At 52.8% G+C, this 27,019-nt stretch overlaps 1 protein-coding gene across 1 annotated transcript in view; it reads left to right on the forward strand.

Annotated features, from left to right (window-relative positions):
• The window catches only part of ZC3H3 (zinc finger CCCH-type containing 3), a 189,025-nt gene that overhangs the window by 159,831 nt on the left and 2,175 nt on the right, over positions 1–27,019 (forward strand). The window contains exons 10-11 of the mRNA XM_084280181.1: positions 12,735–12,910; positions 15,485–15,693. Coding sequence (XP_084136307.1) covers positions 12,735–12,910; positions 15,485–15,693 — 385 coding nt within the window. The remainder of the gene's footprint in view (positions 1–12,734; positions 12,911–15,484; positions 15,694–27,019) is intronic.

A 27,019-nucleotide genomic window follows, 5' to 3' on the forward strand; every position in this document is an offset into this window, starting at 1 on the left:
GGAAGGAATAACTGCTGGAATCAGGACAGGCTGGGGGTGACCTGCTGGAGAGGAGCTCTGTGGAGAAGGAGCTGGGGGTGCTGGTGGGTGACAGGGTGGCCATGAGCCAGCAGTGTGCCCTGGGGGCTGAGAGAGACAATGGGATCCTGGGGGGCATCAGGAGGAGTGTGGGCAGCAGGTCACAGCAGGGGATCCTCCCCCTCTGCTCTGCCCTGGTCAGGCTCCACCTGGAGTGTTGTGTCCAGTTCTGGGCTCCCTGGGATAGAAAAGCCAGGGATCTCCTGGAGAGAGTCCAGAGGAGGGACATGGAGATGCTGAAGGGCCTGGAGCATCTCCCCTGGGAGGAAAGGCTGAGGGAGCTGGGGCTGTTCAGCCTGGAGAGAAGAAGCCTGAGAGGGGATCTGATCACTGGGGATCAATAGCTGAAGGGTAGGACACAGGGGGACATGGGCAGCCTCTTCTCAGTGTCTGTGGGGACAGGACAAGGGGTGATGGGCTCAAGTTAGAGCACAGGGAGTTCCACACCAATATGGGGAAGAACTTTTCCACAGTGAGGGTGAGGGAGCCCTGGGACAGGCTGCCCAGGGGGGTGTGGAGTCTCCTTCTCTGGAGATATTCCAGCCCCATCTGGATGCTGACCTGTGTGACCTGTCTTAGGGACCCTGCTTTGGCAGGGGGGTTGGACCAGATGATCCCTTGAGGTCCCTTCCACCCCCTGTGACTCTGTGACTGTGATATTTGGACGAATCAGGTGGGTTTTCTTGTTGGTGTCCTCCAGCCCTCTGAGCGTGTCAGAGCAAAGACAAGCGAGTCAGGCTGGTCCCCTCTTTAACTGCTGCAGCTGTAAAATCGGTTTGTATTAAATAAGCTTTTCCCCCATGGTGTCCATTAGCGAGCTGGCTGCATTAAATACTTCTCCTCATCTCATTTCCATCAGCTGCCTCCAAGCCTGTGGGTAAATTGTTCCCCCGTGGGAACCGTTAAGCAGTAAGACGCAGGGAGATTAAACGAGGCTACTGTGAACCCACACAGGGAGATGTACTGGAATAAATCACTGGGATGAGGGGATTGTGTGCTACAGTCTTTGCTGGCAACCCATCTGGCCCACAGACACCAAACTGGTATGAGAAGCCCCGTCCCTGATGGTGAAGTTTGACCAGGGGATCTCAAGGACACTCGTGAGTGACCTGCACTGGGACTGTCCCACTGGAGATCAACAACACCACGTGCAGAGTGCTGCACATGGGACAGAACAACCCCCTGCAGCGCTCCAGGCTGGGGGAGACTGGCTGGAGAGCTGTCAGGCAGAGAAGGCCCTGGGGGTGTTGGGTGACTGCAGGCTGAGCATGAGCCAGCAGTGTGCCCAGGGGGCCAGGAAGGCCAAGGGCATCCTGGCTTGTGTCAGACCCAGTGTGGCCAGTAGGTGTGGGGAGGGGATTGTGCCCCTGGACTGGGCACTGGGGAGGCTGCAGCTGGAGTGCTGGGTCCAGTTCTGGGCTCCTCAGCATCAGAAGGACATTGAGGTCCTGGAGCGAGTGCAGAGAAGGGCAACCAGGCTGGGGAAGGGGCTGGAGGGCAAATGCTGTGAGGAGCAGCTGAGGGAGCTGGGGGTGTTGAGCCTGGAGAAGAGGAGGCTGAGGGGAGACCTTCTCCCCACCTGCCCTGCCCTGCCAGGAGGGTGCAGAGAGGTGGGCGATGGTCTCTTCAGCCAGGGGACAGGAGATGGGACAAGGGGCAATGGGCTCAAGCTGCCCCAGGGCAGGGTCAGCTCAGCTGGGAGGGAAAAGTTCTTCCCTGGCAGAGTTGTGGGGCTGTGGAACAGGGGCCTGGAGCAGGATCAGGGCCTGGCACAGGCTGCCCAGGGAGGGGGTTTAGTCCCCACCCCTGGGTGTGTTTAACAGAGGGGAGATGAGGTGCTCAGGGATCTGGTTCAGCACAGGACAGGAACAGTTGGACTTGATGATCTTAAAGGTCTTTTCCAGCCTTGTGATTCTGTGATTCTCCTAAAATCCTTCCTTTTGGTCCTGCTGAGTCTCTTTATCCTCCAACATCCTTTCACCAGAGCTCTGGTTCATTCCTTATCCATACAAAACACAGGCAGTGCTCATGCTGACAGGGGTAGGTCTGGTTGGCACCCCCTGCCCGAGGAAGTGCTGCTTCCTCAGGAAAAGTCCTTTTCCATCCCCAGGTGGGACACGGTGTTTTTCATGGGGGCAGCTGCTTGATTTTTCTGTAAAAAATTTTAACATGGGGACTTTCTCTCAGCTGACTCCTTGTTTATATTTCTGTAGTCTCAGGACTCGTTAGGTTGGGTATTTTCTCCTTTTTTTGGTGGAAGCTTAATAAGTTGTCACCATAAACTTATTTCATGCATTGAATCACAGAATGACAGAATCACAGGATCAGAGGGGTTGGAAAGGACCTCAAGGGATCATGGGGTCCAACCGCCCTGCCAAAGCAGGGTCCCTAGGACAGGTCACACAGGGAGACATCCAGATGGGGCTGGAATATCTCCAGAGAAGGAGACTCCACACCCCCCTGGGCAGCCTGTCCCAGGGCTCCCTCACCCTCACTGTGGAAAAGTTCTTCCACATATTGGTGTGGAACTCCCTGTGCTCCAACTTGAGCCCATCACCCCTTGTCCTGTCCCCACAGACACTGAGCAGAGGCTGCCCATGTCCCCCTGTGTCCCACCCTTCAGCTATTGATACCCAGTGATCAGATCCCCTCTCAGGCTTCTTCTCTCCAGGCTGAACAGCCCCAGCTCCCTCAGCCTTTCCTCACAGGGGAGATGCTCCAGGCCCTTCAGCATCTCCATGTCCCTCCTCTGGACTCTCTCCAGGAGATCCCTGGCTTTTCTATCCCAGGGAGCCCAGAACTGGACACGACAAGCTGCATATAAATCCTTGAAGAATCATTTCTTGCTTCTCCATCCTGCTGTCCTGATCAGTTGTGCTCCTTCTTCCTGAGGTCCCTGCTTCTGCATAGGGCTAGTAGTGGTCCAGCAGCTGCTCTATTGCTCAGTGGTCCAACCTCATCCTTAGAGGAGAAGCCTGTGGACAAATCCCTGGATGAAAAGTCCATGGTGGTGTGTTAAACATTTTCTGGCTGTTGAAATCCTGAGGGTCCAGGATGCTCCTTGATCTCATCCCTCCACAATTGGTACTGACCATGGCCAGAGAGGATCTGGGAGAGGTTTTAGATGTGTTGGGTTATGAAGGGAAACACTCCAGCTTTGCAAACAGCTCTCCCCTTTTCCTCCTCCTGTGCTAGCATCAAGAGAGGATGTGGTTTTGGGCTGAGTTTCTTCCAGATCAGGTTTCTAGATGGCAGCATCCCACCTGTGGGTCCTCAGTGTCACATCAGTGGATCAGTGAAGGTTTGTTCCTCTCCTGGAGGCCCTTCAGATACTGTGTGAGACCTTAAGCAGCTCCTTCATGTCAGGATGGTTTGGCTTCCACTTTTAGGTTGAGACTAAGAGGTTTCAAATGCAGATGATTTTACTTTCAAGTTGCCCCAGGGCTGATGCCTGGAGAGAACCAGCCATGGCAGGAGCAGATTTCCTGGCTTGAAGGATTCATCTCCAAGCTCCAGGATGTTGTTATGCTGATTTAGAGCCAATCAAGCTGAGAAGCTCCTCCATTCCCAGCTACCTGGGGGGCTGTTTGAAGTGCAAGAAGTCTTAATATGAAAACTCTTCTCTTGGGATTAGCACAGGGAGGGTTAAGGGGAGGGTTAAGCTTTGAGCCATCCCAATTTTTCTCTATCTTGGCCATACCTCCATCTTATTCCTTTCATGATCCTATCACAACTGCTTCCAATTTCCTCTCCCCTTTGATTCAGAGAGAGCTGGTGGCAGCAGGACATGCTCACAGGGTTGGATAGGGAAGGGTGGGATATTGTAGATGTGCAGGATCTGGCTGGATCTGAGCACTGGGGCTGTGGGGGAAACAGTGATGGACTTCACAACATAATTATGGGCTGCCCAGAAGGCAATTGGGAGGGGGGTAAGTTCATTAAAGCTGTAAATTGGTGAAATGAATGAGCTGGTCCAAGGGTGGAGAAGAAGAAGAGGAGAGAGACTTGTATAGTTTTGCCTCTCAGAGACATATCCCTTTTCCATCTTGGAGAGATCTTTAAAGATGTCCCAAAGATGAAAGGAAAGGTGGGTCTGGGTGAACCTAATGAGGTTCAACACTGTGAAGTGTGAGGTGTTGCACTTGGGCTGGAGGAATCCCAGACACAGATACAGACTGGGAGAAGAGCTCCTGGAGAGCAGCCCTGCTGGGAAGGACTTGGGGATTCTGATAGATGAGAAACTTCCCATGAGCCAGCAGTGGCTCTTGTAGCTTGGAAGGGTGATGGGATCCTGGGCTCCATCAGCAGAGGGGTGGCAGCAGGGACAGGGAGGGGATTGTCCCTCTCTGCTCTGCCCTCAGGAGGCCCCAGCTGGAGTCCTGTGTCCAGAGCTGGGGCCCCAATACAAGAAAGATGTGGAACTGTTGGAGAGGGGTCAGAGGAGCCACAGAGATGATCAGAGGGCTGGAGCAGCTCCCCTATGGAGAGAGGCTGAGGGAGCTGGGCTGGTTCAGCCTGGAGAAGAGAAGGCTGTGGGGGGACCTCATTGCAGCCTCCCAGTCCCTGAAGGGAGCAGAGGAACAGGAGGGGAATCAGCTTGTTCAAAGGGTAGATAATGGCAGGACAAGGGGGATGGAGTGAAGCTGGAGGAGGGAAGGGTGAGATGAGATATTAGGGGGAAGTTCTTTGCAGAGAGGGTGGTGAGGGGCTGGAACAGGCTGCCCAGAGAGGTGGTAGATGCCCCATCCCTGGGGGTGTTCAAGGCCAGGTTGGCTGGGGCCCTGGGCAACCTTGTGTAGGTCCAGGCCTGGAGGTTGGTGTCCCTGCCTGTGTCAGGGGGGTTGGAGCTCTCTGATCCTTGGGGTCCCTTCCAACCCAGACCAGTCTGTGATTCTATGATTGTATGACCCATGTGGGAATGGGCTTGCTGAGCCTCAGCACCCCACTCTGTACCTCCTTGTCACCAGATCCATCCTGTGCTGAGGATAAAACTCACTCCTCCTATTAGAAGGACCAAACCCCAAAGAGATTTAACTGCCTGTGCTCATGAAAATTGGACATTAAGAGTCTGGACATCAGCAAATTGCTGCTTCTTTAAAGAGCTGATCCATTTTACACACTTCCAGCAGAAGAGAGTGTGATGAGGAGGTGTCTCATTAAAGCATCTCAGCAGCTTCTCCTCCCCCTTCTCTGGTCTGTGTGAGGGAAAGAGCCACTGAGGATTTAAATTTATCTCCATCTTGCACACAGCTGCTTTGGGCTCAGCTGGAGGACAGGTGGTAGGAACCTCTGGTCTCAGCTGTGGAAACACTGGTTGCATGAGTGCAGCTTTGTGTGGGGCTGGTTTTAGAAGTTATTAGCCCTCCCTGGGTTTTCTCAGGTAGGATGTTAACGTGCATGTGGGGGGCAAGAAGAGAAGAGTTTACCAGGTAAACTCTTGGCATCCTTTCTCCTGCTGCTGGAGTGTGGAGAGCTACATGGGCATGGCTCCCTCACCTTCATTGTGACCCAGATGGTGTTGGGTCTCTTTGCAAGGAGATTTTAGTGATGTAGACAGTGGCCATGTATCCACAGACACACAGAATAGTAGGGGTTGGCAGGGACCTCTGGAGATCATCTAGTCCAGCCCCTCTGATAGAGCAGGATCACCTCAAGCAGGCTGCACAGGACAGTGTCCAGGTGGAGTTTGAATCTATCCAGACATGGAGACTCCACAACCTCTCTGGGCAGCCTGGCCATTGCTCTGGCACCCTCCCAGGAAAGAAGCTCCTCCTCAGGGTTAGGTGGAACATCCTCTGCTCCAGTTTGTGCCCATCCCTTCTTGTCCTGTCCCTGGGCACCCCTGAACACAGACTGACCAATCCTCCTGAGCCCACCCCTCAAGGATTTATCAGCACTGAGAATATTCCCCTCAATCTTCTCTAGTCCAAAGACCCTCAGCCCCTCTTCATCAGAGATGTTCTGGTCCCCTCAGCATCTTTGTAGCCCTGTTTCAGCTGTGAATTCATAGTGTGCTGAACAGGGGCCTGGAGCAGGGTCAGGGCCTGGCACAGGCTGCCCAGGGAGGGGTTTGAGTCCCCACCCCTGGGTGTGTTTAACAGAGGGGAGATGAGGTGCTCAGGGATCTGGTTCAGCACAGGACAGGAATGGTTGGACTTGATGATCTTAAAGGTCTTTTCCAACCTGGTGACTCTGTGACAATACATCTGACCATCACCCAGGCTGGGGAATAACGATGGAGAAATTTAGCTGGAGCCTGTTGTCCTAATGAATTTATTCCAAAATAGAATAAACCTCCCAAAAATGCCCTAGCAACAAGCTTGCAGGGATGTGGTGACTTCTGATGGCCACCTCCAAATGCTCAGTAGGATCTGGGCCCTACCAAATACTCTCTAGAGTCATAGAATCATAGAATGGTTATGGTTGGAAGGGACCTTAAAGATCATCAGGTTCCAACCCTCTTTGAAGGCCCCCACTAAGACAAGAGCTTGCAAGCATGAAGCCTCCTGTAGCTGGAGGAAGGAGGCTTCATGTAAGGGCTTTCCTTTATCAACCCCAAATCATCACCATCAGGGGTGGACCAAGCCAGACATCCACTGGACATCCACTACAGTGTCATCTCCAGCAGGGATGACAGGAGCTTCATCACATGTGTGACTCCAGGGAGTTCAAGAAAGGTGTCACCCAGAGCTTGAGGGACAAAGAGATCAACCAACAACAGAGAGCAGGTGGGAAAGCAGGGAGATTCCAGTATGAGAAGCAAAGATGAAATCTTCTCTTCTTTGAGTTCATCTCTAGAGAAGTTCAAGTTGAATTGAAGAACTCTCTGTCTCATCAGTACAGTCCCACTTCAGAGATGTGATTCAGCAACAGCTTTGAGCTCTGAACTTCCTAATTTTCATGCACCTCCTTCTACAAAGATAGTAAAGGGCAAGAGACAAAATCACAGCCTGATGTTTATCTACCTGCTATTAGCAACCAGCCCAGGCTATTAAGCAGCTCCAGTTTGCCCTGATAAGCAACATCTTTAACATTAGCATCTGAAAGCTGCTGAAGATACTACAGTTAAATTAAAGGAGCAATAAGAACCCTCCTTAAGCCATTACTGAGGATGGTAAATAAGATGCAACTGGAAAGCCACACAGTTGTTCACAGTGATGCACAGGGAGGATTGGGTGTGGGGGAAACCTGGTTAATTTGGAACGACAAAGTATCACAGGTTGGAAAAGACCTTTAAGAGCAACAAGTCCAACTGTTCCTGTCCTGTGCTGAACCATCACCCTGAGCACCTCATCTCCCCTCTGTTAAACACACCCAGGGGTGGGGACTCAACCCCCTCCCTGGGCAGCCTGTTCCAGGCCCTGACCCTGTCTCAGGCCCTGACCCTGCCCCAGGCCCCTATTCCAGGCCCATCCCAGGCCCTGACCCTGCTCCAGGCCCCTGTTCCACAGCCCCACAACTCTGCCAGGGAAGAACTTTTCCCTCCCAGCTGAGCTGACCCTGCCCTGGGGCAGCTTGAGCCCATTGCCCCTTGTCCCATCTCCTGGCCCCTGGCTGAAGAGACCATCGCCCACCTCTCTGCACCCTCCTGGCAGGGCAGGGGTGGTGGGGAGAAGGTCTCCCCTCAGCCTCCTCTTCTCCAGGCTCAACACCCCCAGCTCCCTCAGCTGCTCCTCACAGCATTTGCCCTCCAGCCCCTTCCCCAGCCTGGTTGCCCTTCTCTGCACTCGCTCCAGGACCTCAATGTCCTTGTGATGCTGAGGAGCCCAGAACTGGACCCAGCACTCCAGCTGCAGCCTCCCCAGTGCCCAGTCCAGGGGCACAATCCCCTCCCCAGCCCTCCTGGCCACACTGGGTCTGACACAAGCCAGGATGCCCTTGGCCTTCCTGGCCACCTGGGCACACTGCTGGCTCATGCTCAGCCTGCAGTCACCCAACACCCCCAGGTCCTTCTCTGCCTGACAGCTCTCCAGCCAGTCTCCCCCAGCCTGGAGCGCTGCAGGGGGTTGTTCTGTCCCATGTGCAGCACTCTGCACTTGGCCTTGGTAAACCTCATCCCGTTGGGCTCAGCCCATGGGTCCAGCCTGTCCAGATCCCTCTGAAGAGCCTCCCCACCCTCAGGCAGATCAACACTTCCTCCCAGCTTAGTGTCATCTCCAAACTTCCTGAGGGAACATCCAATCCCTTCATCCAGGTCATTGATAAAGATGTTGAACAAGACTGGACCCAGGACTGTCCTGCAGGTTTTAATGGCAGGGAGGTGGGAACTTTTTATTTCTTTATTTTTTAAGGCTGTTTCCATCTGTACCCAATTAGGAAAAAAACATCAAAAAAAAGAGAAAAAGCTCTTTACTGGCTGTCTGCTCAGTGGTGTCAGAAAACAGCTCCACCACCTCCAGTCATAGCTTCCCAACAGCCACTTAAAGCTGGGACATGGTGGGTAAGAGGGACATTAAAACAGCCTGACATCAATCCAACTGCTTAATCCAGCTGCTTGACCATGGAGCTACCTGGAATAGCTCTGGCAAAGCTGTGTGGATGTGCAGAAGGCTTTAAAAAGTAGAAAGCCCTTGAGTTGAGGTGCTTAGATTTTGGGGATTAACTTGAGATTTTAATGCTCCTCTTCCCCACAAGGTCTGCTTGGTGGTGGAATGACCACAGTCCTCCAGAAGATTAGAGTTTGGGGATTAACTTGGGTTTTCAATGCTTCTCTTCCCCAGAAGGTCTGCTTGGTGGTGGTATCACCACAGTCCTCCAGAAGGTCTGCTTGGTGTTGTTATCACCACAGTCCTCCAGAAGATTAGAGTTTGGGGATTAACTTGGCTTTTTAATGCTCCTCTTCTCCAGAAGGTCTGCTTGGTGTTGTTATCACCACAGTCCTCCAGAAGGTCTGCTTGGTGGTGGTATCACCACAGCCCTCCAGAAGGTCTGCTTGGTGTTGTTATCACCACAGTCCTCCAGGTTTCCAAGCAGGAGTTGGACTCCTTATGTCCATCATAGTGCATGGAGAGATGGACATGTGTCCAAGGAGACAGGAAGATGTGCCAACACTTTGCCATCTCTTGCCCACCCGCTGGTTCCTTGTCACCTGCTGTCCCCTGGGGCTGGGAAAGAAGCAATCCAGTAAGGGGGGACGTAAGCCTGGAGATACTTGAGAAGTTCAACCTGGGCAAACTGTTGGTGGAGCAGAGCTGGGAATGCCAGGCTGGATGGGAGCTCTTATCCCCACCCTGTAAGGTCAGTGGGCAGTTGTTGGTCGGCCCAGTAACCCAGCTTTGCCTTCCTCTCACCCTCCACCACCTCCTGCCAAGCTCCTTCATGGAAAATGTTCCTGAACGTCATTCCCAAGACTGAGCTGGGACTTTGCACCAGTTGCTGCCTCCTTCTTTGCCAGGTCCATGCTAAAGAAGGCTGCACCCTGCAAACCACCCCCCTCCCTTCATCCCCATCCCACTCCCCGTGCATGTCAGGGTCTCTTGGGCCATTTAAGGCTTTGTAGGCTGTTAACAGCACCTTAAATTTCACCCAGAGCTGCCTTGGCAGCAAGGGAGGAGTCCCAGCCATGGGGGTTGCCAGCTGGGCACTATCCCAGCACCCAGGCACTGCTGCTGGTCTGGGCTGCACAGGGAACCCCAGAGCTGGGATCATGGGATGGAAACAGCATCAGTGGTATGATGGCATCCTCATCAGTACCCGATGTAGCCAGGGGATTTCTCTCCAGGGATTTTTAGGGGGTGCTCTGAATTTGCTGCTGCTCTCTGTTGGAAGGGCCAAGAGGCTTTTTTTTTTTGGGGGGGGGGTTCTTTTTATGGTCCAACCTACGGTCTGGCGGGGGTCCCGTTGGGTATAATTAGCCACCCCAACAGGTGGAAGGGATCAGATGGCCCCTGAGCACAAGGTCGCGCCCATCGCCCCGCTCGACTTCACCCTTGACTGACACACAGCGAGCAAGGAACCTGCCTTCCAGCAACCCCAGCCCCAGCATGTTTGCTTTGGCATGGAGGGCAAAGAGCAGAAGAGCTGCTGTAAATAAACACAAAGGGCTTTTCCAACCACTTAGCCCAGCAGGGAGATGATCCCACCTTCACCATCCCAGCCCTGAAACAGCAGCCATGGATGGGGAGTTGCTGAAGGAGGGTTGAAGGCTGGGAAGAGGGTGTGGAGAAGCCATTAGAAACCTGAGCTGGGGCCTTGGGATTAGTCACACCATGGTTTGTTTTCTTTCTTAAGTATCTTCTTGCCATGGAGCCAATAAAAGTGGGCTGGTACAGTGACTGAGGTGATGGGGGTTGGTGCTGGTGTGAGCGCTGGGGAGGTGGCAGTGTGCCCTGGGGGCTGAGAGAGAGTGTGCCTGAGGTGCTATCAGGCCAATGGGATCCTGGGGGGTATCAGGAGGAGTGTGGCCAGCAGATCGAAGGAGGGGATCCTCCCCCTCTGCTCTGCCCTGGTCAGGTCCCACCTGGAGTGTTGTGAGGCTCTTCAGAGTGATCTGGACAGGCTGGACCCATGGGCTGAGCCCAGCGGGATGAGGTTTAACAAGGCCAAGTGCAGAGTGCTGCACATGGGACAGAACAACCCCCTGCAGCGCTCCAGGCTGGGGGAGACTGGCTGGAGAGCTGTCAGGCAGAGAAGGACCTGGGGGTGTTGGGTGACTGCAGGCTGAGCATGAGCCAGCAGTGTGCCCAGGGGGCCAGGAAGGCCAAGGGCATCCTGGCTTGTGTCAGACCCAGTGTGGCCAGTAGGTGTGGGGAGGGGATTGTGCCCCTGGGCTGGGCACTGGGGAGGCTGCAGCTGGAGTGCTGGGTCCAGTTCTGGGCTCCTCAGCATCAGAAGGACATTGAGGTCCTGGAGCGAGTGCAGAGAAGGGCAAGCAGGCTGGGGAAGGGGCTGGAGGGCAAATGCTGTGAGGAGCAGCTGAGGGAGCTGGGGGTGTTGAGCCTGGAGAAGAGGAGGCTGAGGGGAGACCTTCTCCCCACCTGCCCTGCCCTGCCAGGAGGGTGCAGAGAGGTGGGCGATGGTCTCTTCAGCCAGGGGCCAGGAGATGGGACAAGGGGCAATGGGCTCAAGCTGCCCCAGGGCAGGGTCAGCTCAGCTGGGAGGGAAAAGAGTTGTGGGGCTGTGGAACAGGCTGCCCAAGGAGGGGGCTGAGTCCCCATCCCTGGGTGTGTTTAACAGAGGGTAGATGAGGTGCTCAGGGATCTGGTTCAGTACAGGACAGGAGTGGTTGGACTTGATGATCTTTAAAGGTCTTTTCCAACCTTGTGACTCTGTGATTCTCTGATTCTGGGTAATTCCTAGGCAGGTGTCTTCATCCATTCCTGTCCATCCATATTAAGGATCTCTTCAAACAAAGCCCGTGGGGAAAAGGGGGATGAGAAGATGAACTAAAGGGGCTTGAAGGGCTGGTTTCACCTAGAAGCTTCTTAGAGAAAAGTTAAATGGAGATTATGTGGGTTTTATAATGAATTCTTGGTGGAAAAGTGGTGCTGTTGCTGCAACATCCCCCCTGTAGAGCCAGTATCTGTGTGTCCATCCGGATTCCTGTCCCTCCTGCTGCTCAATGCCATCCCCAGCCTTCACCAGGCGACCTCCTTGCTCTGCTGCCAACTCCAGCAATCGGCCCTGGGGCAGCAGAGCTGCCAGACACTTCTGCCCTTTCAAGAAGAGAACTCCAAAGGCTCAGCAGGGCTTCTGCTTCATCTCAAAGGTCACCATGGGGAGCTGCTCCCATGCCCCCAAAGTCAAGTTGCATTAAAAGGGCAGGAGCTCCTCTCCATCCCAGGCCATCGGATGCTCTCTGGATCACTGGGTGTTGGGAACAGCCAAAGATTAGAGAGAGGCTGTTCTTCTCCCTTCTCCTGGCCAATGTTCCTAGCCACCTAGGTAGAAATAGTACCCAAAGTTGTCTCTTCTGCCCTGCCTGCCTTTCTTCCTGCCTTTTCTGCTGCCAACAAGTTCTGTTTCCCAGCAGAAAGCCTTGTCTGGAGCACTGCTGACATCTCCATCACCCTGACACAGCTGGTCACTGCAGGGTTGGCTTTGAATCTTGCTGCTGGGATCCACCAAGATGCCAGCCTGGAAGTGCAGAAGTGCTTTTAGGGATGAGCATCTTGATGTAGAGTTTTACCAGTCCTGTGGCTGTGTTAAGCCTCCTTGGACAGGAGGGCATCAGCCAAGTTCATGCCCAAGCCCCAGGAAGAGCTGATTGAGCTCCAGGAAGGTGATCCAGGCAGTCATCCCAAAATAAGTCCTAAAAGGAATGTGATTCATTCCTCCTCTTCCTTGCTCCTCCCCAAATCCCAAGCATCTCTGGGACAAGAAAAAACTTAGTCCTCTCCAAAACCAGCTTCTCTAACCCAGTAAAACTTCTTTGGGACCTCCCAGCATCACCAACTTGGGGGTAGATCATTGCTGTTAAGACTTTGGTTGTTCAGGTCCATAAAATCAAGCACTTGGATAGTTGTGGGTGAATCTCTAGAGTCTCCCAGTATTGTTTTTAACAGTATCTTGACATTGAATAATATTTTGATAAGAACAAGGAAGCACCAACACATCCTTCTCCTCTTTTAGCACCAGTTTGGGGCCACCTGAGGTGGGAATCTGTGCTCCCCACAAACCTTTCCCAACGTTCTTCTCTTTTTGTTTTGCCTTCACAGTGCAAGAAGAAGCACACCCTGGTTTGCCCTGACTTTGCCAAGAAAGGTATCTGCCCCAGGGGTGCCCAGTGTAAGCTTCTGCACCCTCAGAAGAAGCGTCACCCAAGAGAGACTGAGGATGGGGAGTGCAGTGACCCTCCTTCCAAGTGGAGACGCCTCTGTGAGGACACGGGCAGGTAGGAGAGAGCAGGAGAAACTTTGCTGCTCTTTAAACAGTTTTCTTCTCAGCCTGCTCTGGATATTTCTTCATCCAGGAGTGTGTCTGTCTGGATACTGGTTTATTGTGAGATGTTGCATCCCCCAGGGCTCAGTCCTGGGTCCAGTTTTGTTCAACATCTTTATCAGTGACCTGGGTGAAGGGATTGGATGTTCCCTCAGGAAGTTTGGAGATGACACTAAGCTGGGAGGAAGAGTTGATCTGCCTGAGGGTAGGGAGGCTCTTCAGAGGGATCTGGACAGGCTGGACCCATGGGCTGAGCCCAACAGGATGAGGTTTAACAAGGCCAAGTGCAGAGTGCTGCACATGGGACAGAACAACCCCCTGCAGCGCTCCAGGCTGGGGGAGACTGGCTGGAGAGCTGTCAGGCAGAGAAGGACCTGGGGGTGTTGGGTGACTGCAGGCTGAGCATGAGCCAGCAGTGTGCCCAGGTGGCCAGGAAGGCCAAGGGCATCCTGGCTTGTGTCAGACCCAGTGTGGCCAGTAGGTGTGGGGAGGGGATTGTGCCCCTGGCCTGGGCACTGGTCCGGCTGCAGCTGGAGTGCTGGGTCCAGTTCTGGGCTCCTCAGCATCAGAAGGACATTGAGGTCCTGGAGCGAGTGCAGAGAAGGGCAACCAGGCTGGGGAAGGGGCTGGAGGGCAAATGCTGTGAGGAGCAGCTGAGGGAGCTGGGGGTGTTGAGCCTGGAGAAGAGGAGGCTGAGGGGAGACCTTCTCCCCACCTGCCCTGCCCTGCCAGGAGGGGGCAGAGAGGTGGGTGATGGTCTCTTCAGCCAGGGGCCAGGAGATGGGACAAGGGGCAATGGGCTCAAGCTGCCCCAGGGCAGGGTCAGCTCAGCTGGGAGGGAAAAGTTCTTCCCTGGCAGAGTTGTGGGGCTGTGGAACAGGGGCCTGGAGCAGGGTCAGGGCCTGGCACAGGCTGCCCAGGGAGGGGGCTGAGTCCCCACCCTTGGGTGTGTTTAACAGAGGGGAGATGAGGTGCTCAGGGATCTGGTTTAGCTTAGGATGGGAATGGTTGGATTTGATGATCTTCAAAGGTCTTTTCCAACCTTCTGATTCTCTGATAAGGGTCAGTGTGGTACCTTCTTGATGGAGCTGTAGATAGGGTTGGACATGCTCAAGGGAGAGATCTCCATGTAGAGCTGATGGAGAGGAAAGAGAGGATAGCTCACATTTTGCTGCTGTTGGACTGTGGGGTGCCCAGGGCTTTGCCATCTCCAGGTATATTCAAAGCTTTTTGTAGACCTTCTGGGAGATGGAGACTCCCTGATGAAGACCTCACTGCTCAGGTATGGGTACAGCTTACCCATAACCCTGTGGGGAACTGGAATCCATCTCCCCTTTTCCTGTGGTGGAAAGAAGAGCTGAGTCCTTGATGTGTGGTGGAAGGACTTGCCATTGGAGCTGGAATCACTGCCTGAAGAAGCAAAGATGTGGTAAACAACAGGAAAGCTGTTGGATGCTGGGCTGTGACCTTGGTTAATCCTTGGATGCTCTCAGAGCTCTCTCTGGTGCTTCTGGGTGTTGGGATGTAGCAGAAGGTTGAGGATGGACCTGTTGGTCCTCATCCTCACAGAGAGACAGATTTTCTTGAGTTTGGCACATCCTTACCTTCTTCTGCCCTCATCCCTGAACCCTGCCTGCAGAATGACTACATCCCAGTGTAATTAAAGCCCAAACCTAAATGTTGGGGTTAATGGGAGGAGGAACTACCAGCTCAGGTACTCAGTTCCTCTGTGACCCTTTGGGTGACGTGGGAGGTGAAGGTTGGATGGAAATGGGGAGACCTGAGAGCTGTACAGGTCTGGTCTATGTTCTTGCCTGGTCTTGGGCCTCACCCTGACCCTGCCTTGTAAGGTAGCAGAGGGGGTTGAGAGGGCAATGACCTCTCTGAACTTATCCAGGATGACAGAAGAGCCTTGGAATGACACCCAGCTCATGTCCCCCCCAGTGTGAACGAGGTGTAAAATAGCTCCTTGCTCTTTTTAGGTAAGGAGGCAGGAGCATGGAGCTGGGTGGTAGGGAGGCACCTCCTCTTCTCCTGGCATCCTCTGCAGGGAACAGAGCACTCCCAAGCTTGGAAGCTGCTTGGGAGAGGGTTTTTTGCCTTTATTGGCACCATCATCAGGAGATGTTGAAGGACCTGGAGTGTCACATTAGCTGGGCTTGGAAGAGAGCAGCAGGGCTGGGGCTGAGCCAAGCCCAGTGGGGTATCTCGAGCTATTTGTGCACCCTACAGCCTCCATCTCTCCTCTCCTCCACTTACTCTGCCCATCTGGCACCCACAATGGAGCTCAGCATCTCCATGAGCATCTGAGAGCTTCAGGAGAGAGAAACTCAGCTGAGGAGAGAGAAACTCCAGCTGAATCTGAGCTGGCTCCTGGGAAATCGGACATCCAGGGTGGCCTGGGATGTGGAGATCCTCCATGGGTGGTCCTGGTGGTTCACCCAGCCTCTTCCATTGCACATGTCCAGCACTGCCAAGTGGAATTGGTTTCTTTTTCCTTATTGTTTTTCCCATCTGCTTCCTGCAGGAATGATCCACCTCAAATCCAAGATGATGGGGAAGTGCCTGGACCTTCCAGTGCAGAACAAGAGGTGAAGTTTTGGAAAGAAACAGACACCTCAGCAACCAGTTGGCTGCAAAAGTTGCCATCCTTCATCTCCCTCCAGTCCTCAGCTTCTCCTGCTGACCAGGACTGTAAAGTGGAGAAGGATGAAGAGGAACCAGAGGATGAGCCAGGTAGGAAGCTCTCTCTCTGCTTTTGTTCATGTGTGCTCCAAGCAGCTCCAATTCACCAAGCAAATGAGTTATTCCCCTGTTCCTCTCCATTGGTTTTGGTGGGATCAGTGTTCCCAGTGAGTCACCAAACTGGAATTTGCATCTCTGGTTAGTACAGGGACCAGTTCTGCTCCTGACATCACGTGGTAGCATTTTATCCTCATCTTAGCTCATTGTCTCCTTCTTCCTTATCCTATAAATTATCCAATGATGAATCCAGTCCCATTCCTGTGAGGGAGCCACAACTGTCCCTGGTAGGAGGGTGTTTCAGAGGGATGCTGTCCATCCCCCCCCCTCTTTCTGTGATGGTGCTCAGGAGATGGAGCTGCACATCCCTCCACTGAAGGAGGAGAGATGAAATTCAAAGCATGAAGCATTGTCCACCCAAAACCCTCCCAACCCAGCACTGGGAAGGACCAAGCACAATCTCTGCCTCAGCATCTCCATCACCTCTGCTCCCGTGGGCACATCACCCAAGTGCCTCATAGTCCTGCTCCATTCCACAGAGCTGCTGGTGATTAAGGGATTTTCCAGTGTAGGAGCTTAATTAGGAGAGGAGGAACCAAGGAAATTGTTGGAGAAGCAGAAATTCAGCCAACCTCCACCAGAAGCTGCTGTGCAGAGAAACAAAGACATTTCATCTCATCGCTTCAACAATTTTCTCCTGAGGTTTATTTTTCCATGGTCAGTTCAGTCTCAAACAGTTCAAACACCCTCCTGAACTCTTCCAAAACCAAAAGGAAAGAAAACCCAAGGCAGAAGCTCCCCACTCTCACAGGTGAGAGCTCGTAAAGAGTTTTGCTCCTCCTAGAGCTGCATTCTCCAAAAATGTTATGAATTTCCAAAGCCCATTTCCCTGTCTTCAACTAAAAAAGCAAAGCAGATCACCTCAGACTCTTCACACAGCTCTTCTGCCAAACCTGCAACCTGCAAACACCTCATCCCAGCTCCCACCAGGAGCTTCAAAGCTATTTCATGCTGCCCAGAGAAGTGGTGGGACCTGAGGAAGAAGTTCTTCCCTCTGAGGGTGATGAGACACTGGCTCAGGTTTCCCAGAGAGGTGGTGGAGTCCCCATCCCTGGAGATACTCAAGCTCAAGGTGGATGGAGCTCTAGTTAAAGGTGTCCCTGCTCAGTGCAGGGGGATTGGACTAGATGGCCTGTAAAGGTCCCTTCCAACCCAGTGCCATCTGTGATTCTACACTTCAGCTCTTCCACCACCCCTAAAACAGACAGGAACCCATCCTAAGGCCTGGTGTTCTAACTCAAATCCCCATCCCTGGAGGTGTTGAAGGCCAGGTTGGATGGGGCCCTGGGCAACCTTGTGTAGCTCCAGGCCTGGAGGTTGGTGTCCCTGCCTGTGGCAGGGGGGTTGGAGCTCTGTGATCCTTGGGGTCCCCTCCAACCCAGACCAATCTATGATTCTGTGATCTGCAAGGCTTTGCCTGGCTCAACCATGAAGTGCTTCATGCCAGGGAGGGTTTAGATGCTTCAACCCTGTCAGAAAGAGAATTCCCAGGATTAACAACATATTCCTGCAGTCACAGGCCAGCGTGTGCCCTGTTGAACTGCGATGGGGTGGAGACAGTGAGGGACCATCCCAGCTGGGAAAGCTCTTCTCCACAATGCAGCTTCCCTTTCCAGGGATTTCTTTCCCCCACGTGCCTCCGTCCTTCCCTCTCCTTGGCCCTGGTTCAACTCTTTTGATCTCAGCAGCAGGGCCGGGGAAGTTCTCCCAAGGCAGCAGCTTTAATGGGGTTTTTTTATCTCTGGGATGAAGACAGATCGATTAATCCACAGATGAGGAGGCTGTTGAAATGCCTTGGATTGCACTTGGCAGCCTGGATTAACTCAGTCATGAGGGCAGAGGCGTCATCCTGGCAATGAGGGGATCCTTTTCCTCTTAACTCTGGTTTGTGCCTTCAGAACAGGACAATTTCCATGTGTTTTGGGTGGGAGGATGAGGAGAAGAGGCTGTTTTAGTCCAGGGATGTTTTGTGTTCCCCAGGGCTTGGTGTTGGGTCCAGTCCTGTTTGATATCTTCATCAATGACCTCAATGAGGGAACAGCATCCACACTCAGCAAGTACCTGATGGTCCAAAGCTGGGAGGAGTGGGTGACACACAGGACACTGAGCTGCCATCCAGAGAGACCTGGACAGGCTGGAGAGCTGGGCAGGGAGAAACCAGATGAGGTTCAACAAAAGCAAGTGGAGAGTCTGGCACCTGGGAAGGAAGAACTGCTGGAATCAGGACAGGCTGAGGGTGACCTGCTGGAGAGGAGCTCTGTGGAGAAGGACCTGGGGGTCCTGGTGGGTGACAGGGTGGCCATGAGCCAGCAGTGTGTCCTGGGGGCTGAGAGAGACAATGGGATCCTGGGGGGCATCAGGAGGAGTGTGGGCAGCAGGTCACAGGAGGGGATCCTCCCCCTCTGCTCTGCCCTGGTCAGGCCCCACCTGGAGTGTTGTGTCCAGTTCTGGGCTCCCTGGGATAGAAAAGCCAGGGATCTCCTGGAGAGAGTCCAGAGGAGGGACATGGAGATGCTGAAGGGCCTGGAGCATCTCCCCTGGGAGGAAAGGCTGAGGGAGCTGGGGCTGTTCAGCCTGGAGAGAAGAAGACTAAGGGGGGACCTTATTAATGTTTATCAATATTTTAAGTATGGGACACAGGGGGACATGGGCAGCCCCTTTTCAGTGTCTGTGGGGACAGGACAAGGGGTGATGGGCTCAAGCTGGAGCACAGGAAGTTCTGCACCAATCTGGGGAAGAACTTCTTCCCAGTGAGGGTGAGGGAGCCCTGGGACAGGCTGCCCAGGGGGGTGTGGAGTCTCCTTCTCTGGAGATATTCCAGCCCCATCTGGATGCCTCCCTGTGTGACCTGTCCTAGGGACCCTGCTTTGGCAGGGGGGTTGGACCTGATGATCTCTGGAGGTCCCTTCCAACCCCTCTGATTCTGTGATTCTACATTGGGAAGGGGTTTGCTGGGAGCTGGTGGGTTCAGGGTTGGGGGAACTCATCCCTCCGTGCTCCTTTGCCTGAGGAGCACGTGGCATGGGGAAAACAGATGTTGGAGGATCTATAGGAAAGGAAAACTGGGCAGAAATTGCAGATGGCTGTAAACTCATCTGATGATGAAGCAGTTTCCCTGCCAAAGGGATGCAGCGATCACGTGCGGCGAGTCCGGGCACGAGCGTGTTATTCGGTGCCCGTGTTCACTGCTGAGGCATCTCATCTCAGTCTACAAAGAAATGGGACTGGGAGCACAACAGCAGCCAGGGACCCCCATAACCTACCAGGAGAAAAGGTTTCTTGACCACTAATGAGCCATCAGGAGGATACAGGATGAGGCCACTGTTTGTTGGTGGCCAAATCATCAAGACTTAGGAAGTTGAGGTGCTGTTTTGAGCTGAGTAGGTGGTCAGGATGAGTCTTTGCAGAGCTCCAAGTAGTATCCAGTGTCTGAAGTGGGGTTTTGGAGAGGAGGGGATGGCTATGCCTTCCCAGCAGCAGCCATTATACTGAGGATAATATTAGGTTTCTGCTTGTAAAGCCTGAAGGTGACACACAAATTGGTGGGGTAGTAAACAAGGAGGAGGACAGGTTATTATTATGGAGTGAGCTTGAATTGCCTGGTTAAACGGTCACCATTTGAGAAAATGCCCTTTTAATACTGGCAAATGTAGGAGGAATGAAGAAAAAAAGCCAGCTCCATATGTGGGAGGGGTGGAGCAAAGGTTTGGAGATGACCTTTAAGGACCAGCATGGGCAACAGCATCAGCCTGCTGGGTCTCAGTGGGGATCTGCAGCCCTTGGGCTTGGGATATATAAAAAAAAGAGGACTGGAAAGAGTGGTGAGATGCTGGAACAGGCTGCCCAGAGAGGGGGTGGATGCCCCATCCCTGGGGGTGTTCAAGGCCAGGTTGGCTGGGGCCCTGGGCAACCTTGTGTAGCTCCAGGCCTGGAGGTTGGTGTCCCTGCCTGTGTCAGGGGGTTTGGAGCTCTATGATCCTTGGGGTCCCTTCCAACCCAGACCAGTCTGGGATTCTATGATTCTGTGAAAGGAATGATGTAGTCTTCTTATGTGATGTCAAGTCTGCTGAGCTCAGGTGCCCAACCTGTGAGAGGAGCCTTGTAATTTGGGGCCAGAGGTGTAATTGGAGGGCTCTGGTGCTTACTGAGCATCCTCCAAAAATCCCATCAGTGGGACACAGAGACAACAAACCACTTCCAGCCAAACATCCTGCTCAGAAAGGGTGAGTTTGGTGGCATTCCACCCTTCACCTCACATTCTCCACCTGAAAGGGCAGAACTGGAGGGAGCACAGTCTCCCCTTACCCCTCCGACACCCGTTTCCAGGTAATGGGCTTTTCCCATATTTCACCTTCCAGTTAAATAGCCTACACTGGAGCCTAACCGGCCTCCCAGCACTAATTGCAAGCAAGCTCACCAACTCAAACCCTTCCAATCGACTGCTAATTTAATTAGAAAGCACCCATTTTCCTTAATTTGTTCGAGAAGATCACGCCTGAAACTCCTGGAGATGAACAGCTGTTCCCCTTCTCCCTGGATGAACATTCAGGGCTTTGTAAATGGCTCCGCTCAGCCTTGTTTAGGAGAGAAAAGAGGATTTTATAGCTCCAAACGACCCTTTCTGTAAACATTTTACAGCTCTCTGCACGTTTGAGTGACGATAAAGCCCCAGCAACTCGGCGGGGCTGCAAATTTCGCCGCCATAAGGCGGTCGTTGCCTTGTCAGGTTCCAGGGCTGTAACTGCTCGCTCCAGCCTTTTTTTAACGGCTCCACTGAGCACCCTCAGCTGCTTGTGGCTTTGGAAGGGTTGGAGAGCTTCTCCTGGGTTTGTTTACGGCTTTTTTTTACTTCTGGAGGGATAAGTTGGAAGATGCAAATCTTCCTTTCTTTCCTTCCCCCCCACCCCTCTCCTCCTCCCTCCCTATTCCCTTCCTCCTCCTCTTTCTCCTCACTGTCTTTCTCTGCTGAGCTGGATTGATGCTTGAGTGATGCCTTCAGTGGGGGAATCACAGAATCACAGAGGTTGGATCCACAAGAGATCATCAGGTCCAACCCCCCTGCCAAAGCAGCTCCCCAGCTCATATTGTGCAGATAGGTGTCCAGATGGGTCTTGGGTATCTCCAGAGATGGAGACTCCACACCCCCCTGGGCAGATGAGACTGAAGGGATGGGCAAGTCCTTGGTGCCAGATTTTCATAGAATAATAGACAGGGCTGGGTTGGAAGGGATCCCAAGGATCACAGAGCTCCAGCCACCCTGACACTGGCAGGGACACCAACCTCCAGGCCTGGAGCTTGCCCAGGGCCCCAGCCAACCTGGCCTTGAACACCTCCAGGGATGGGGCATCCGCCACCTCTCTGGGCAGCCTGTTCCAGCCCCTCACCACTCTCTCTGCAAAGAACTTCCCCCTAATATCTCATCTCCCCCTTCCCTCCTCCAGCTTCACTCCATCCCCCTTGTCCTGCCAGTCTCTGCCCTTTAAACAAGCTGATTCCCCTCCTGTTTCTCTGCTCCCTTCAGGGACTGGAAGGCTGCAATGAGGTCCCCCCACAGCCTTCTCTTCTCCAGGCTGAACCAGCCCAGCTCCCTCAGCCTCTCTTCATAGGGGAGGTCTATGTGGGAATGGTCCAACCATTTCCAGCTCCTGAAATTGAAGAGAAACATGGTGCTGTGAGCTGTCCAGGTAGATGCAGCCAAATCCCCCTTGGCTGTTCCAAGCATCCTGTGGGGTCTCCATCACTTCTGCCACCAGCTCTTGAATCCCAAACTTCTTTTGGCAGCCAGGTGAGGCAACCAATGGCTTTATTAGTGTGACCTGATAGCAGAAGATGCCCTGGAGCCTTCCAAAGAGCATCTGAGTGGATAGGAATGGAGGACTTGGACACAGTGAGGTTGTCCTAGGATAATGGGAGCTTGCACCACTGTCAGCTTAGACCCTGGTGGGACTTGGTTGGTGGTGCAGGTTGCTTCTCTTGATAGGGTCATGGAGGAAACGTTTTTGTGGATAAACCACAGGGAATTGGTTTCTCTGTGTGGCCAAAAACCATCCCCTTGTACACCCAGTGCTCCAACCCCATCCATCTTGGTGGCTTCCACTGAACTCACTCCAGAAAGTCCATGTCATCTGAACCACCTTATTCTTGTTTGTAGATCTGGTAGGTAGTGATGGGATGCTCCTGTGCATGCTCTGATCTTCCTACCTTTCCTGTCCCATCCTGCTGCAGGTAGATGTTTCCCTCTCCAGCCCCTTGGTCAACCTACGCTCCTTTGGCTACACAGGGAGAGTTGAATTGGAGAACATCACAACACTTCCATAACTGAATTAACAAACCTCTAAGAGAATTGGCTTTTCTGATTCAAAAATCCATGGAGCTGCAGGTAGTGGGCTTCACCCATCCCTTGAGCAGGGCAACTCCTATCAGTCTTAATTGGTTTCCTGTTAATGGGCTGGATCTGCCTGGGTCATTAGCAATTGCATCTTCTCCTGAGTCAGCAGATTCTTACAGATTTAGGGGACTTTTTGGAAGGGGGTTGCTGAAGTAGGGGAGGTTTAGGTGGCTTTCATCCATACTTAGTCATGGGGCTTTCCTTCCTGGCCTGGAGAGGGAGATGGACTGGTGTTCAGGATCTCACCAAGGAGACTCCTTGGTTGACCTCACCCATCACTTTACAGGGATGCTTTACATCTGGTAGCTGTTGCCTCCATCCCTCCATCCTCCTATCTCCATCTATCTCCTCCCACTCCTTCTATCTCCTCCTAAAGCCCTGATCCCACTGCAGGACACCATCAAGCCTGGGGTACTATCAGATTTTGAGGTTCTGTAGACAACACCTTTGTTGTTGGAGGCTGGGGTTGGATCTCCTCATGTCTTGCTGGCTCTGAGAAAGTCCAGAAGGCAGAAAATCCACCAGTCTTTAATTTCCTTATTGCAAAGCAACCAATTTAGTTGAAGCTTCCAGTAAACCCAGTGAGTTCTGGGACTCTTTCTAATTGGGCTCTTGCTCTGAATGAGAATCGTTTCTCCTAAGCCCACGGAAGGTGGTTGAAAATGCTCTTCTCTGATTGACTTTCTGCCTGCACGTTTCCAATCCTCTTCCCTGATCGATCTGCAGGCGACTTTGAGGTCTGCCAAGTCTCAATTCCTTTGCCAGGACAGAAATCTGCTCCTTCCATATTAATTTTTGTAGGGTCTTTTGACCGCCTTGAGATTGATGGTCTGTAGACCAAGACTTTTAGACTTGGCTTGGCATTTCTGAAGACCTCCCCTCTCCTTCAGAGCCTGGACAGCCCTGTTGTTCCCTCCCTGACCTGAAAACTGGAGATGGAAGCAGTAAAATCCCATTGTCTTCAGCTCACTAGTAAAGGACAGAGGTGGTGGTCGCCGTACATCATCATGGTCATGTCAATCACCAGACCACAAAGCATCTCTACTGTGCCTGCAACCTGCTGAGGTCCATCTCCTGCAGCTGTTTTTCTCAGGGTTTTGGGGTTTTTTTCCTCCAAAAAGAAGGAATTAAGGAAAAGAGACATGGAAAGGGCTTCTCCACACAGATCTCCTGATAGCATGGAGGGAGATAAGCACTGCTGGGCAGTGGCAGGAGATCCTCCCCACCGCATCCCTGCAGCCACCTCATTAACCCACCTTCCTTCATGGATAGGATTATTTTTTCTATTTGGGGCCATTTTCCCATGGGAATGGCTTTTGGGTGGAAGTGTGGAAGTAGTGGGTACCATGCCTTGCATGAAACCCCTTCCCAGACCCTGGCTGGATGCAGAAGATGGGACTTCCCCCCAGCAGCATCAGGAGGGTGATGGACATCAAACATCCCATGGGCATAGAGGTTGCTTGGGAGGGAAACACATCAGTATAACCAGCTTTTCCCTCCAGCAAAGATTTTATAGTTGGGTGGATGTCCAGTTCTGGGCTCCTCAGCATCAGAAGGACATTGAGGTCCTGGAGCAAGTGCAGAGAAGGGCAACCAGGCTGGGGAAGGGTCTGGAGGGCAAATGCTGTGAGGAGCAGCTGAGGGAGCTGGGGGTGTTGAGCCTGGAGAAGAGGAGGCTGAGGGGAGACCTTCTCCCCACCTCCCCTGCCCTGCCAGGAGGGTGCAGAGAGGTGGGCGATGGTCTCTTCAGCCAGGGGACAGGAGATGGGACAAGGGGCAATGGGCTCAAGCTGCCCCAGGACAGGGTCAGCTCGGCTGGGAGGGAAAAGTTCTTCCCTGAAAGAGTTGTGGGGCTGTGGAACAGGGGCCTGGAGCAGGGTCAGGGCCTGGCACAGGCTGCCCAGGGAGGGGGTTGAGTCCCCACCCCTGGGTGTGTTTAACAGACAGGTAGATGAGGTGCTCAGGATTTGGAACTGTTGGAGAGGGGTCAGAGGAGCCACGAAGATGATCAGAGGGTTGGAGCAGCTCCCCTATGAAGAGAGGCTGAGGGAGCTGGGCTGGGTCAGCCTGGAGAAGAGGAGGCTGTGGGGGGACCTCATTGCAGCCTCCCAGTCCCTGAAGGGAGCAGAGAAACAGGAGGGGAATCAGCTTGTTCAAAGGGCAGAGACTGGCAGGACAAGGGGGATGGAGTGAAGCTGGAGGAGGGAAGGGTGAGATGAGATATTAGGGGGAAGTTCTTTGCAGAGAAGAGTGGTGAGTGGCTGGAACAGGCTGCCCAGAGAGGTGATGGGTGCCCCATCCCTGGAGGTGTTTAAGGCCAGGCTGGATGGGGCCCTGGGCAACCTTGTGTAGCTCCAGGCCTGGAGGTTGGTGTCCCTGCCTGTGTCAGGGGGGTTGGAACTCTGTGATCCTTGGGGTCCTTCCAACCCAGCCCAGTCTAGGATTCTATGATCACATGTCCCAACAATGGAGGTGGGATCATTGGCAAATTTGAGAATCTTTGAAAACCCAAAGGGGAAGGTTTTGAGGCAGGAGGGACCCCAAACAACATCTCACAACATGAAGCCACCAAGAGTTTTCCTTTCCTTTTCAACTTGGGTAAACAAACTCAAGAGCCTTAAGCCGCCCTGGCAGTGATACATAGCTTTTCAGCTAATTTATGTAAAATAAAGAGGGCTCATTTAGCACCTTTCCACCCTTAATATAACACCCATACATCAGAGGCCTGCCCAGCAGCCACGCTGGACTCAGCTATTAGTCACCAGTGACGCAGCCGAATTCGGCTTCGGGGAATGGCAACGCCGAGCGTACGCCCACTGCACCCTGCTCAGCCTTTGCCCACCCTCCTCATCTTCCAGCTGACCCCAAGAACCCTTTTCACATGGAGCCAGGTGGGATTTTTTGTTTCCAACCTGGGATTTCCAAATCCTACTCCAGTTGTGATAATTAAGGTCCAGCAGAGCTGTTGTCCATCAAACCCAAGGGGTGAAACATCAGCAGCTCCTCGTTCCTGCCCCACCAGCGATCACAGCCCCAGGTCCAAGAAGAAGAAGAAGGGTGGAAATGGCTCCATTTCTCCTCAGGAAACTTCATTAGCTAATATCCCCACGCTTCCCAATTCGAAGCAAATATGATTACAGAAGTAGAAATACAGATTTTGGGGGGAGGAAAAGGGAAAAAAAAAGGATAAAGGTGATTTTTAGATTGACTGTGATTAAGCTTCTCAGCCTGGAGAAGAGAAGGCTGTGGGGGGACCTCATTGCAGCCTTCCAGTCCCTGAAGGGAGCAGAGAAACAGGAGGGGAATCAGCTTGTCCAAAGGGCAGAGACTGGCAGGACAAGGGGGCTGGAGTGAAGCTGGAGGAGGGAAGGGTGAGATGAGATATTAGGGGGAAGTTTTGTACAGAGAGAGTGGTGAGGGGCTGGAACAGGCTGCCCAGAGAGGGGGTGGATGCCTTATGCCTGGAGGTGTTGAAGGCCAGGTTGGCTGGGGCCCTGGGCAACCTTGTGTATCTCCAGGCCTGGAGGTTGGTGTCCCTCCCTGCCTGTGTCAGGGGGGTTGGAACTCTCTGATCCTTGGGGTCCCTTCCAACCCAGACCAGTCTGGGATTCTATGATTCTGTGATTCCCGACTTCAGTGCAGGGTTGAGATGCTTTCAGAGCATCCATGACTCATTCCCAACGTATTCCCTTATAAAATAAGGGGGGTAAAAATGAAAATCAATCTAAAATAGAGTATAAAAAAGACTAAACCAGTCCAGTTTCTTGGATGGAGGGAGATGGTGCTCTTGGGAAGGATGGAGCAGCGGGTGCTTCACCCCACGGGGAGAAGGTGGGGATGGGTGAACGCTGCATTCCCAAAACACCCTGTCACATAAGCCAGGGGACCTAGAGAAAATAAGGGAGGGGGGTGGGGTGTCATTTAACCCACCCCAGCAAAGGAAAATATATTTCACCACTTTTGTGCATGGGAGATCCTGCAAATGGCGTGATCAATCTTGGGTCGCATCTCACGCGCCTTCACTCCCTCTTCTTCCCCCAGCCCCCCCTCCTCCTCCTTCCTCCTTTCTCCTCTGCATTTCAGCAGCCACACAATCCATCTTCCAGGAACCAGGTATATAATTTCTAGTTAGCAAAAGCCAGGCTAAGAAACCCCCTTTTTTTTTTTTCATTACAATGATTGAACTGCTTCCAAAGAGAAGAAACCCACAAGCTTCCCATCGAAAAACCAGGGCAGCTTTTGCTGAGCTTGTCAGCTTCACCAGAGAATTAGGACTTCCAACGCTCTTCTTCCTGATGAAAATCAACATTTATTTTGCCTAAGCCTAAGAAGGTGTCAGGCAGATGGAGAAACTTGCCACTCCTGGTGAAGAGAAGGGAGAGGGAAGAAGGAAATCTAATAGAAATATATTATCAAGTCCGAGGAGTGGACAGTGCAGTAAATCACACTTCAGGTGGCACCATTATATTTTTCAATATAAGCTGGTTGTCCCCCAGATGATGCTGAGAGGAGAGGCTCCAGCTGCATCTGATGGGAAAGTTAAGATTTGTTTCAGTCAGACACTGATATGGGGGGATTGAAAAGGATTTAAAGGTGGGGAATCCCCTCAGATGGAGAAGGGGGGTGAAAGGAAGTGGCTCTAGGACTTATTTCCCCTGTTTTTTTCCTTGTGGCATCACTGGGAGTTTAAGGATTGATTTTGTCCCCAAGTTTGGAGAGTAGAGATGCTCCATATCATGAGTGGATGATGCCCAAGCTCCAAAATCAGGGGATGAAGGGGAAGATGGCTTGCTTGCAGCTCTCCAAACTCCACCACAGAATCACAGGGTTGGAAAAGACCTTTAAGATCATCAAGTCCAACTGTTCCTGTCC

Source organism: Gallinula chloropus (genome assembly GCF_964237585.1).
Source record: "Gallinula chloropus genome assembly, chromosome: 2".
NCBI lineage: Eukaryota > Metazoa > Chordata > Aves > Gruiformes > Rallidae > Gallinula > Gallinula chloropus.